The sequence below is a fragment of the Mustela nigripes genome, chromosome 1, assembly GCF_022355385.1.
Source record: "Mustela nigripes isolate SB6536 chromosome 1, MUSNIG.SB6536, whole genome shotgun sequence".
Lineage (NCBI taxonomy): Eukaryota > Metazoa > Chordata > Mammalia > Carnivora > Mustelidae > Mustela > Mustela nigripes.
The window spans coordinates 62045921-62060788 of record NC_081557.1 but is presented as its reverse complement, the minus strand read 5'-3'; the positions used below and the strand labels follow the sequence as shown (position 1 = coordinate 62060788).

At 36.3% G+C, this 14868-nt stretch overlaps 1 protein-coding gene across 5 annotated transcripts in view; it reads right to left on the bottom strand.

Annotated features, from left to right (window-relative positions):
- The window catches only part of TMEM135 (transmembrane protein 135), a 316110-nt gene that overhangs the window by 29758 nt on the left and 271484 nt on the right, over positions 1-14868 (bottom strand). For all 5 annotated transcript variants that reach the window (XM_059412370.1, XM_059412399.1, XM_059412361.1 and 2 more), the window contains one exon: positions 4927-4968. In XM_059412370.1, the coding sequence (XP_059268353.1) occupies positions 4927-4968 (42 nt within the window). The remainder of the gene's footprint in view (positions 1-4926; positions 4969-14868) is intronic.

Genomic DNA, 14868 nt, shown 5'->3' with positions numbered 1-14868 from the left:
TGCCCAGTGCTGAGTCAGCTGACTTTTTAAGCTCCACATTCCAACTTCTGCTGTTTATACAAACTCAAAGAATTTAGCCCTTATGGTTTTCAAAGCCAGATGTTATGGGGATTTGTCTTCTGGTTTGGGCTCCCTAGTGTGAGAGACCTTTTCTTTCCCCTCTCTACACCCACAGCTACTCCCATCCTGTGGGCAGCTCCCAACCCAATTGTTTCTACCCTTTGTAACCTCTCAGATATAGCTTCTTTTTTTTTTCCTCTTTAAATTTTTATCTATTTATTTATTGGGGGAGGGAAGCACAGAGGGAGAGTGAGAAGCAGACTCCCCACTGAGCAGAGAGCCCATTGTGGGGCTTGATCCCAGGACCCTGAGATCATGACCTGAGCTGAAGGCAGAAGCTTAACCTACTGAGTTACCCAGGCATCCCTCTTAGATGCAGCTTCTTCAAATTTAGTTGTGAAGTTTGTCCTGCCCATCTTTGGGTTGTTCTCTACTGTATTTACATGGATGTGAGTGATATCTAGTTGTCAAGATGGGATGGGGTGAGCTTAGGGTCCTCCTACTCCAACATCTTCCCAAGCTTCCCCAAAATACAGGTATTTCAAAATCAAATTAACCAAGTAAAATACAGCATAACCCTTTTATGATGTACCCTTTTAACTTAAGTTACCGCTTTTATTTTTTTTTTAAGATTTTTATTTATTTATTTGACAGGCAAAGATCACAAGTAGGCAGAGAGGCGGGCAGAGAAAGAGAGAGAGGTAAGGAAGCAGGCTCCCTGCTGAGCAGAGAGACTGATGCAGGGTTCAATCCCTGAACCCTGGGATCATGACCTGAGCCGAAGGCAGAGGCTTTAACCCACTGAGCCACCCAGGCGCCCCAAGTTACCACTTTTTAAAGATATTACACATCTTATAAAGTTTTTTTTCAAGCAAAAAAGCAGGCAAAATATTTACTTGGGTCTATTAGTTGATCACAAACATTCTGTTTTTCGTCTAAATTCTACTAATAGTTACAACTGAATGAGGTCCTTATTTTTCAGTAAAAAATTGTATCTCATGTTACTCTGAGTCATAATAGCTGCAATGTAGTATTAGGTCATATAAAGATATTCAGGGAAATGGAGAGAACTAAAGAATGAGAATCATAAAATGGTCAAGATCCATGTATTCTCACATCATTTCATTAGAAAACCTTAAGTTCAATGTTATTCTAATCTAGTTATTTCTTTTGAAAAACCTAATATCCGGGGAAAAACACTACTCTTATCTCATCAAAACTGGAATATGTTTTCCCAGACAATGAGAGAACGAGAGAGAGAGAGAGAGAGAGAAAGAGAAAGGGAGGGCGGGAAGGAGGGAGGGAGAGAGGGGAAAGGAAGGATCATTCAATCAGTATCCTGTACTAGTTTTCATTTTTGCTGTTTGTACTTTCACTGTAAGACTCATGGCTCTTAATAAAGAATAATTAAGCTTTCTTAAGAGAACTCCACCTGCTGAACTTTCAGAAAATACCATAAAATGCAAATAAAAACAAGGGATCAGTAATTCTAATCTAAGGTTCTAGAACATGGGACCTATGACAAATAGAGTAAGGAAATGTCAACAATCAGAAAAGAGAGGTGGAAAAAGCTATTACTACCAACAAATCCCATCTCATTCGGACAAACTTGGTAAAACACCTAGCTTGTTCAATCATAACGGGCATGTAATGAGATTGTCACAAGGTGACAGCTGTGCAGTCCCGGTAGCTGTTATTCCAAAAGAATTTTGTTCTTAATCATGGGTGTGCATGCAGAGTTCAAGATCTATACTACTGTTCTCTATAAACAAGACAAAAACTATGTTAGAACAGATATAATCATCTCTCTCACGCTGTCTGTAACACTGTTCCTCTTTTGGCCAGGACTGACCATCTCAAATCGGAGGTCACTTCCTTGGAGAAGCTGTCCCTGTACAAGCTGGAGTGAGTGAGCAAGCCCTCCTTTGTGCTTTCAAGGCCCAATGAGTCCCCAGTAGTGGAAGCACCTTGTTCCTGGTTTGCATCCCTCACTAAAATGTGGGGTCTATGAGACTCTATACATCTTTTGCTATTACACCCCAGGGACTGGTAATAGTGTCTGGCCCATAGTAAAAATTTAATTAATACATTTAGAATGAGCACACACAGTAATAGTGAGCATTTTCTGTATGATAGGACAGTATTGATACTAAGTAATTTAATCCTCAGAGCAATACTATGAAGCAGGTGCCATCATTTCCATGAGCGTTACCATGAAAAAAACCTTTGACCACAGCCAAGAACAGTAATTACATGAACCCCCAAAAACTGCCTGCCTCTAAAGCCTGGGTTCTTAATCACCAAGCTGTCTATATACTTCTAATTATTAAACTATGTTGATGCAGGTTTAGTATACCGTAGGCTTCTGAACTGGTTCTCAGCCTTTGACTCTATCCTCAACTCTTTCTATCTGCTCTCATAACTTCTACTAAATTAGCAAGAATTAATAATCTTTTTTTCCAGAATGTCTTCCTATAATACAGAGTAAATTCTAAGTGCAAACAATTCAGTCCAGCCCCTTATTTTAAGTGGATTTGATGAAGAGACACAAAAGTATCTGACACACTACGAGTTTCTCTAAGGATTCTGGGAGCCTATGGAGAGACACGGCGGGGAAAGGCTAAGTTTTCTTCTTAGGAAAGCCAACTTTGGGTTTTGTTATAAAAGTTTCTGACATTAACACAGAGTCCTAAATAGCCACTGCAACAACAAGAAGTTGTTTACTAAAATGTCTCATGATCTTTTAATGAAAAATATAATGTGAAAAAATTACTGCTGTGTATTATGACTTAGTTACTGTTACCACAGAGTTTCCGCAACCAAAGATACTCTTATTCACACAGTGGCCTCAATCTGCCCCCTCCCAAACTAGTTTCCTTGCATGCCATCTGATTTTCTTTGAAGAGCACCTTTTTTCAGGTACTTACTTAGGTTTTCAGCTCATAGCAAGGATTAGAGGGAGAGAGGAAGAAGGAAAATATGAGTCAGTAGGTCTTCATTTCCTTTTATGCCAGTCACAACCTTGCCTGTTTCTCTTTAATCCTCCACTGTCACCCAAATCCCAATCCTTACCACTTCATCTTTCTTCCTTTTGATTCTTTCACAGTGCCCATCCCAAATACTGTGGCCAGACTAATCTTTCTGAAACAGTGTCAACTACCCTGCTCAAAACCCTTTAGTGGCTCTCTACAGCCCATCTTTTCAAAGTCAAAAATTTTTTTAAAGATTTTATTTATTTATTTGACAGAGAGAGATCACAAATAGGCAGAGAGGCAGGCAGAGAGAGGGGGAAGCAGGCTCCCTGATGAGCAGAGAGCCCAATGTGGCACTCAATCTCAGGACCCTGAGATCATGACCTGAGCTGAAGGTAGAGGCTTTAACCCACTGAGCGACCCAGGCACCTTCAAAGTCAAATTTGTCTCCCCCCGCTTTAGGTCTTCCATAATCTGGCCCTGCTCTGATCATCATTCAAACAAACAAACAAACAAACAAAAAAAGCCCACAAACCCACAAAACCTTATAATCCTTAAAATAAGCTTTTCATACTAATTAAGTTGATTTTCCCACTCTTACCTCATATTTCATGTTTATAATTTTCATACTTTTGCTAACATTTTTCACTTCTACCCAGAAGGTTCTTCCTCTTTCCTTCTAAAGCTTCTCTAAAGCTACTTTTCAAATGCAGTTTAAGGCTTATCCCCAAAAGAATAATAAAAACAATAATAGCCAACATTTCTTGACCACTGTGTGCCATGAACAGTTCTAAACACTTTTCATGCATTAACTCATTTGATTCTCAAAATAACCTATTAAGACAGTCATATGAAATCTTCTGGTATACCAAAGCCTACCCTCATTTTTCCCTCCTATTATAACAAACACTTCACACTTAATCTTCACTAAGCGTCTACTAAATGTACTTAGAAGAATACCACAGGCAACATTTATGATTCAAACTGGAGGAGCATTAGGTTTCAAGTAAGTATATGAAGTCACTGTGTAACATTAAATTTGTCAAATATTCTAAGCCTCAATTTCTTCTTCATGTCACATGGGCACAAAAATACCCAACTCACAGAACTGTTGGGAAAATCTTCTAACCTATGTGAAAATGCATGCTGAACTATAAAATATAATGCTAATGCTGCCAACCAACATTTCTACAGTGCCTGCTATTATCTGCCAAAAAACTATGGCAAGAGATAGTGTACAGCATGAAAAGCATGCTATTGACTCTAATGAAGCCTATGATCCAAAATATGTCTGACACAAGCCCTGTCCTAGTGAAGCCTGTAATGTGGTACTACACAATTCCATACTTCATTCTGCAGTAATTATTTATGTATAGCTTTCTCTTTCCAATGCTCCTTCAAGAGAGAGTTCTTGTAATTCTTTCTTAACACCCAATATATGAGGCACAAAATCAGTCCCAAAAGTATTTGTTAAGGGGCGCCTGGGTGGCTCAATCTGTTAAGTGTCTGCCTTCGGCTCAGGTCATGAACTCGGGGTCCTGGGATTGAGCCCCGCATCGGGCTCTCTGCTCAGCGAGGAGCCCGCTTCTCCCTTGCCTGCTGCGCCCCCTACTTGTGCTTGCCATTTCCCTCCCCTTCTCCCTCATGTCAAATAAAGAAATTTTTTAAATCTTAAAAAAAAAAAGTAGTTGTTGACTGATTTTTAGGGGAAAAGAAATCCAATAAACTACTCTTCTAATATAGTATTGTAGAAGTGACTTTGTGACTTCTGCAATTACTTTCAGCTAGAAAACTCAGTTGATAAACATCTATTATAATTATGTGCAATACTACTACTTTTGATAAAGTTAACTTGCAAATTCTCTCTTAAAATAAAGGTAAATGAGCTACTTACCTAAGAGCGGAGAATGTAAATCCTTTCAACCCATCTTTGCACCTAAAACAGTCAAAATTTATAATAAAGTTAACAATTTTTGAGATACAAAATAGCATACTAAGTAGCTATTAAAATTTATTCTGCAACTGATTACTTTTAGAAGGCGAAACTTTTAGGACAGTGTGATCTCAGCAATATAGATGCAATAAAACAATGAAGTAAGCCATCTTACCCAAGATGATTTAAATTTCCTATGTCAAATTAACATAATTTAAGGCTCAACTCTCATATTTGTAGGTCCAAGAGAGATTTAAGTACACCTTCTGAGAGCTCCATGTGGACTTAAAATGAGTGGAATATTCATTTTACCTAATCCCTGGGGGAGCAATTTGCTGAGAAGAAAAGGCCACATACACCTGCTGGGTATTATGAATAGGTCAATTCAAGGTCCTGACTTCTCCCTACTTACTAATTCAGTGAATGCAGAGCAACGTAGAGTTGGCAGGCACAAAAAGGCTTCAAGTTTATTTCAACAGTTTTAACTTCTGAGTAAGCCCAATGAGAACGGATAACATACATAGGGGAAAGAATGGGGGTAAGGGGAGGGCACAGACGCAGGCATTCAAATAATATTTACTGAGTATTTACTATTGCTGGGCATTGTTTTGCGCACCTTATATGTGTTGTTTCATTTAATTATATCACACCTCTATGAACAGGTATTTCTCTATTCCATAGCTGGGCAGGGCCGCCCCTCCCCTGGACACCCCCCCACCCCCGCTGGGAAAATGCAGCAATTTCCAAGAGGTCACAAAATAAATCGTAGTCAGAATTTAGGAAAAAAATTTAAAAATTCCTCTGACTTAAAAGCTTTAGTTTTCTCTTATACCTCCTTCTGAAACAGTGTATTCCTTTTAATTTAGGGAAGGTTCAAACCGCATGACAATTAAGAAAAAAAGATTATCAGATCTGCAAAAAATATTTAAACAAGATTTTAAAATGGGGACAATACTATACTGGTCTTAATGGTCTGCTTTATAAGTATGACCAAGTTGCTAAAGAATTCTTGGATATCTAGTATCAGAATCCCTTGGAGAAACTATAGAGATTGATGATACCCAAATGTATGTTAATTTTAGACACTGGATAGTCTTGTATAAAAAGTACGGCCTCAAATCTAATTGGGTGATTCTCTCAGTATACCTTTTATATGAAAGGTCACAAAGGAAATGCATAAAAATATAAGAAGTCCTTCTGAAAAAAGTGTAAATGTAGAAAGAACACACAGACTCTCAGAAAAGAATTTAATTCATGCACACAGAAAACTTTAAAAACTCTTAAGAATTCATTTTCATTAAGCAACATGATCTACTCTGCGGTCGTGTTAACAGTGAGAAATGTAATCACAAAATTTAGCTAAGGTACTACATATTTATTCACCCCACACAGAATGAGGGAAAAGGCAAAATAATTCGTATGTAAAGCTAAAAATATGCATGGGAAAATTATAGCATTAACATTCTTAAATCTGAATGTTATCTTTTTCCATCTGAAGAAAGTGTTTCTCAGTAATTTAAAACCCATAATTGGGCAATTTCTAGATAGGTGGGGTGGTGAAAGGGGTAAGGCTAGGCGTCTATTGACTGGAAAACAGAAAGCAGCAGATTGATTAAAGATTATATACAAGTGGGAACAAATTTTGGCTTTGGTATGCTATTGTTAAGAGATAGCCATTTATCTTTGTGCAGTGCTGAATAGATAAAGGATTCTGACAACTTGGTCTAGTCAGGATTGCATATTTGTGACCTTAAACAATAAATCTAATTGCAGACCAAACATCAAAAAGTAGCTTTCAAATAAAAAGGGGCATGTACAAATGAATTTGCAATTTCATTATGATGGAAGTTTGGTTCTTTCAGCAGAACCCTGTGGGAAGCACTTCATGTTGATAAAGTCTTAGCCCGAATTCAAAAGGGGCTATTCTTCTTTCCATTCATGTGTATAAGGTCTGTTAATGTAATTGAGGGTCAGATGTCTATGTCAAAAGAACAAAAAAGTAATTATTCCCCTAAAAAGAATCTTTAAAATAGTAATATCGCCCTGCATTTTGATACCAAGAGTATTGTCTGAGCTTTAGCCTAACCGAAATGCTATCGTAATCAGAGTTAAATATAAAACGTATGGTACACACAGAAAGATTTATACAGAACAAACCCCATTAGAAGGTGCCTCACTATTTAACAGATTCGGTTATTATAATGCAAATCAAATTACTTTCTGCATTCAGGTCTTAAGGCTCGAGGATTTCCTCAACAAATACTGAATGAATGCCTACTATGTGTGCGCTCTGGTCCCAGTGCTAAGGAGGTAACAGCAGACAATACGGAATCTCTGTTTTCATACAGCTGACATTCTAGGTCAGGGAAAGGTAGGATGAAACAAGTAAATATGTCAGGTGGTGATGAGTGCTATGACAAACACGACGCAGGGTAACAGGAGAAACTGATGGGGTCGGGCCTTCTTATTTTATGTAGTGTAGTCCAGAAGGGCCTCTCCAACAAGGTGAAATTTGAGGATGTGATGGGAAGCCTTACAGAATGGAGGGAAGAGTATTTGATCGAAGGAAGAGCAAGCATAAAGCCCCTGATGAGGAGTCTGCCTGGCCGGGAAGGAGAACACCAGAGTAGACTACTGCAGCTGGAGCTAAGCCTCAGTGAAAGGTCACAGTCATAGGGAGGAGGTAAGGCATGGTCTACAGTTCTTGTAGTTAGGCACAGTAAAACAAAACAAAACAAAACAAAACAAAACAAATTAAAAAACTGTGGATGGCTCTGGGCAGAAGAATGACAAAACCTGTCTTAAATTTTAAGAAAATCTCCGGCTGCTCATTGAAAACCCAACCACGGGAAGGCAAGGTTAACAGCAAAGAGGCTAATTAGGAGTGGAAAGATGACTGTGGTCTTGCTGGATCATTAAGTGGTAGAAGTAGAGAAAGGTTACTAAGACTCCAAATGTATTCCAAAAGCAGAATTGGTGGAACTTCTTGATGGTTTGAATGTAGACAAGAGAGAGAGAACATTTACAAATTATTGAAGTATTTTTTACTTGAGCAAGCAGAAGTATAAAATGTCCATTTACTGAAGTGGAGGAAAGACTACGGGAGGGACAGATGTGAGGAGAAAATCAAAGTTTTATTTTACACCTGGTAAGTTTGAGATGAATGTTATCTACAAATGGAACTGTTAATGAAGCAAGCGGCTGCTGTCCAGGTTTGGGTGTCAAGAGGGTGATTCTTCTAGAAGTAGATCTTAAATCCACAGGACTAGATACAATCTGGGAAATAAGTGCCAAGAGAGAAAATATCCAAGGACTGAGTGTAGTTTATTTCTCTGTATTTTAGAGTGCAGAGAATCAATTCCATGGGTGGTAGTGGGGAACACAAAGTCATTTCCCCTCCTAATGAAATCATCCTCTAATATAAAGTTATATATTACATATATGTAATATATATAACAATATATATTATTTTTGAGTGTGCACAAATACAATGAATATAACTCATGTACACATAAGATTTTTCTATCAGGCTATAAATGGTGTAAATACCTGTTATGACTCAACCGTAGTTATTGACTTTCTACATTTGCAAGGTTATGTGCAAGGTTCAGGAAAGAGGAAGGAAAAAACTGCAGCATCATATCAAAAAACTTAGGTGACCCAAAACTTACTATAGGGCACATGGGTGGCTCAGTGGGTTAAGCGTCTGCCTTTGGCTCAGGTCAGGATCCCAGGGTCCTGGGATGAGACCCACACTGGGCTCCCTGCTCAGCAGGCAGTCTGCTTCTCCCTCTCCCTCTGGACCTCCCCCTGCTCACGCTCGTGCTCTCTCTCTTTCTCTCAAATAAATAAAATCTTAAAAAAAAAAAAAAACTTATTAAAGAGGTTCAAGCTGGAATTACATACTGTGGATAAGAAAGTATAAAGTTTAATAATGTTATGAGAAAAATATATTTGGTCAATGCCAACGGGAGGGGGAACCCACAAACACAATTTTTTTTAATTGTAAGTGTAAATGATAGCTAAAAAAACCAATTCTACCCACAAAGATTCTTTGTCTCACACTTAATTTCCATGAAATTACTTCCAGGAGATACTTTTATTTTTATTACCATATTATACCAGCAGATGTCACTAGTAAACCATTTTTGGAAGAGTTTGCAGCTCTGTGAGGTGATTTCAGATCATTTTGTAGCAAGTGCACCCTTAAAAATACATTTACTGACCCTCGAAATATTGTTAATCTCAGTTACATTGCATTAAATTCCCACAAGTAATTATCATAATATTAGACTTTTAATTATAGCTGATGTTCCTGTTTTTTATCATTCATACTTAAGAAATCTTTAAGAGCACCCTACCATTTGACACCAGCATAAAGATCTAATATGTACACGTGCTACATCATCATGTTTTCCATTAAGCTGAAAACAATGAAAACTTTTGTTTCCTACTTTTTTATATACAGTTTTTATTTGGTAAACATAATGGGATATAAAAGATGTAGTACTTTATAAATCCTTAAAACATTTCTTTCTTTTTTTTTTAAGATTTTATTTATTTATTTGACAGAGAGAGATCACAAGTAGGCACAGAGGCAGGCAGAGAGAGAGAGAGGGAAGGAAGCAGGCTCCCTGCTGAGCAGAGAGCCTGATGCGGGACTGGATCCCAGGACCCTGAGATCATGACCTGAGCCGAAGGCAGTGGCTTAACCCACTGAGCCACCCAGGTGCCCCCTTAAAACATTTCATTTTTTTAAAGATTTTATTTATTTATTTGACAGAGATCGCAAGTAGGTGGAGAGGCAGGCAGAGAGAGAGGAGGAAGCAGGCTCCCTGCTGAGCAGAGAGCCTGATGCGGGGCTCGATCCCAGGACCCAGAATCATGACCCGAGCCAAAGGCAGAAGCTTTAACCCACTGAGCTACCCAGGCGCCCCTAAAACATTTCTTGAAGGCTGTGCATGGTATAGTGGAAAGAACTTCGATTTGAATGATTCACAGCTGTAACTTCACTCCCAACCTGGAGTAAATCATTTAACTTTAGGGTTCAATTTTGTTGTTAAACAAGAGCCTGGAAGTAAATTATCTTCAAAATTGTCTGACTGAATGTCTTCTAATTCTGTAATTCTATTAATTATTATTTTATTTAATGCTAATGTTATTAGAAATCACAACAGAAAAAATAGAATGAATTATTCTAAGTTACTAGAAAATTCTAATCTAAACGTTACAAATCAGTATAGAAAAATAAAATTAATTATTCTGTCACTAATAAGAAATAAAAAATGATCTCATCAACATTGAAAATAAAAATTTTTTTTAAAACACTGAATTTGCCCTAGATTACTAGCCTGCTACTATTACTATGTTTGCTTATTGTTTTGTAACACTTAATGATGTGGAACTTATTCTTGCAAAGATTCAAAAAGAAGCTTTCTTTTTTTAACTTTAAGACTACAAGACCAAATATTAGGTTGGTCTGCTATAGAAAGACCTGATAAGAGACACTGTCAAATAAAAGAAGGAATTCTACAGATATAACCCAATAACGATTAAATGTAACATTATTGGCTATATTAAATATCAATGCTGAAATATAATGAGTGACAAAATGTAAAAATGTTTAGTATATACATATAAAATGTTATATAGAAAGTGGTCAAAAAGATATATCCAAAACACTTGATAGTAGGCTACCTAATAAAGTCGAATGGGTTAAGATGCATAAAAAGAATATAACCTTTTACTCTCTATATTATATATTTTAAAAATTTTACAAGTATAAATTTATGTATCATTTGTGTAGTTTAATTTAAAACATCAATACTGGAGTACTTTGGAACAAATTAAACAGTGCAAAAGTTAGTCATCTCTATTTCACCTCCACAATGGCAGAGAACGTAAACTCCAAGTAGTCAATGTTGCTAATTAATACTGCTGTAAAAGTTTTGCTAGAAGGCATAAAATTACTAACTGGATAGTTTAAGTTAAAATTTTCTGAAACTGTATCCCCAGTGAGCATGTAACTAGGTGACTACAAGGATTAAAAAAAGAAGAAATATGCATTAAGTATCAAATTCAGAGTTCTTTTATCCACTTTTAATCACTGAATTGATTAAAAGGAAACTCAAATATTGATTAAATATTACATTGTCTATCTTTATTTGCTTAATAGTCATTTATTTATTGGGCAGCTCATACACAGAAAACACTGTACCCTCGAGGAAGACAAAGATAAATTATATGCCATCTCTGACCATAAAAAAAAAGGCATATACGAAGCTCTGTGTATGTATGTCAAGGCTAAAAATAATCTTGACTAAAAGTTATGACCTTAACTAAAAGTTATGACACAAAATTTCTTGTATCAGCAGTGCTTTTCAAGAGCTTAATTACTCTCCTCTGCTTTATATTTCTAATTCAGCTTCAAATTTCTTTAGTCCAGTCTTTCTCCATTTATCTTCCTAAATTACTTGAGAAAAGCTGTATATGCAAAACCATAATTAATGATCCTAAAAGACTGGCAACAAATAAAGATGAACTAGATTTAAAATAATTGAGTACACCAATAAGCCTTAAAATATTCTATTCTGTTGATTGTATCGTAATCACCGAAGTCAGTATCAAAAACAAGTTACATTATTATATGTGAACAAAATTATTTAAAACAGAAAATGCTTAGACTTCAGGTATATGGAAAGTATAAAAAGAATGGCATATAAAGTTAATTATAAATAATAGTTATAAATAACAGCTGAATCAAAATCAAAATTTTGATTTGTCTAATTATTACTGGTACTAAAATCATAAATATATTTGGAGTGAATATGACTAAAAAGTTTAATGTGAAAGTTAAAAAGGAACCAAAATGCCTAAATACTTCAAATCTGTAACTCACTGTTGTATTATAAAGAAAACTTGTGCAATTTTATATAGTTTTCTTTCTTTTTTTTTTTTAAAGATTTTATTTATTTATTTGACACACAGAGAGAGAAATCCCAAGTAGTCAGAGAGGCAGGCAGGCAGAGAGAGCAGGGGAAGCAGGCTCTCTGTTCAGCAGAGATGCGGGACTCAATTTCAGGACCCTAATACCATGACCTGAGCTGAAGACAGAGGCTTGACCCACTAAGCCACCGAGGCACCCTTCTTTTTTTTAAATTAAAGTAAAAGTCCATGATTTTACTGAAATGCTGTAGTATGCTAGGGCACCTGGGCGGCTAAGTGGATTAAGCATCCAACTGTTGATTTCAGCTCAGGTCCTCAAGGCTGTGAGCTCGAGCCCTGCAGACGGGCTCCTCACTGTGCATGGAGCCTGCTTAAAATTCTCTCTCACCCTTTGCCACCCCCCAGCCACCCCACCATGCACACATGCATGCTCTCTCTCATTTAAAAAAAAAAAAGTTTTAGTACAGTGTTGAAATATCTTAAAATCATATATCCAATACCAATACAAGCACTGAAAATGACATATCCCTGAATCTAGCTGACATCTAACAAAGGAAGGTTATAGTATGAATATCCGTAAGTTGATTAATATAATTTATGTTAGAGGCTGAGCAGCCCTATAAGAATATATTATATAAGAAATATTCTTACTTCTCTGGCTCCCTTTTCTGGCTAGATATATGCCAAGTCTAGCCCATTCAGCAGCACTGGATAGGACCAAAGTACTTGGTGGTTTCCTAATGTTAATGAAGATATCAATGTTTCCACAAGGCATGTGCAAGTTCTGGGATTAGGCTGCTCTTGAGGCCATCTCCATCATCTTTGTTGAACTGTATATTTTTGTGTTTTTTTAAGTTAAATTTTTATTTTGTTTTGAAAACCCACATAAAAGAATAAATCACTTTTTCTCATTAATTTTCCTAATCCATTTTCAGGTGTAGAAACTTACCTAAGTCCTCAGTTATAAATTAGTAACTCAAATTTGACCAATAACTACAGAATTTTGATTGACACCTATTTATCATAAAAATAACAGAAAAAGATTGACATGAAATTAATTCTAGCCTTTTATTTTTTGTTTTGTTTAAAATTAAAAAAAATTTTTAAGAACCTTCAGTATCCTAATTACATAGCATGCTCCAATGGCTTAAGTAAACAATTTCTATTTACTACTCAGAACTTGGGGTGCACAATTAAAATACATTACATTGCTTACATACATACGTACAACAGGCTTTTCCTCTTAGGTCTAATATTATTTGACTAACAGACTGAGAGAGTTCAGTTTCAGCCTGCATATGGCACTGATAAGAGAAAGCAAAATAATTAATGTTATGTTCCTATCTTAAGAACCTCATACAAAAATCTGAAGATGGAGCAGCAACAAACCAAGAAATCTGAGGACAATTATTTTCTTTGCTTCATGAGCATATTATACATCTTCAAACTAATTTTCAATTGGATTTCTTTAACTATAAGTCAATTCTCCAAGTGCATTAAAAATGTTATTTTTGATTCTGGTACTTTATTTCATATGGAATGGAACATTGGTGCCTAGCTTTTTTCTAAGGGACCTAAGGGACGTTGCTGAAGCAGGCAGTAGTTACGGGTAATCAAGTGTGATTGCAAGTTCCCAGATGAATATTGTGCACTTTTTCTGGTGTGTCCTAAATATAAATTGGAAACATTTGGGTAACAAACTTACAGTAACAACTCCAAAAGAATCATATTTCTCCTTAAACTTGCAGAGGCTGGAACTGTTTTTGCTTTAAAACCCAGACTAAGGAAGGTCATGCTCCAAACTGTCTTCAATTGCTGAGGAACCAAGAATCACTTTTAGAAGGTTTCTAAAAGAAATGGGAATTAGGATGAATTTCCCTCCCAAAATGAACTAGTAACAGCAATACTAGTCAAGTTTTAAAACACTTGAAAAAGCAGTAGATCTGAGTTGCCCTGAACCGAACCTGAAAGGCCTGTTTGCAGTTGCTGGCATGTGTTTAGACTTGACAAATTAACTGGAGGCAAAAACCAAATTTAAGATCAAAATGGTATTTTATATAAATCCAAGGAAAAACTTTAGCAAGTTCCTTAAGATTTGGGCATTGCTATGTCCACAAATTATTTACATTAGACAGAATTATAACCACAATTCTGAATCAATCTATTTTTTTTAAAGACCTCAAGACTGGCAAGTATTTTCATTTCTTCCCCCTCCTATAATGGTTGTAAAAGAGATTAAAATGAATGTTTTCAATTATACAAAATCTTTGAATCAACATTAATTTGTTTTCAAATGCATGTTGGTATCTATGTCATTAAAATAACAGTGGCAATTGGTTTTCATATTGAACAAAATGAGCAGCTATTTGAGACTGGGACAGGAGGCAATACTTCTTCATAAGCTTATGCTTATTCAGTATCACAGTTCAAATCTAAAAATAAATTAAAACCTCCATCTATGGGGTAATGGAGCAAAAACAATATTTTGGAAGCTTTCAGAAAACTGTTTTCTGATTAACTGAGCACTACAGAGTATACCAACTCTAAAAGAAATACCTTCACTTCAAATACTGCACGTACTTCATGCATTTCAAAGATTATGAACTTAATCTGTGGTATGTTTAATAGAAATTAGGTGAGTTGACACATATTGGAATTCTGTTGGCCAAAAGTATTAAAAAATGAAATACCGAAACCTGGGAGAATTATATTTTACAAATTAAGAAACCAAGGCCCAGAAAAGCTAAGTGATCTGCCTTAAACAGTTCACTCCTTGACAGCCCCACACAACAGTAAAATCATTCTACATCCCAGTCAACTAGCTTTCTCCCTGCTGAGATCTCCTGGTGGAAGAGAAATACCATAGAGAAGCAGTGGGACCTTGGGCCAAAGAAGAGAAACTACAAAACATCTGAATGAAGGGAGACCGCAATGCTCTTCCAACTGGTTCTATGCAAA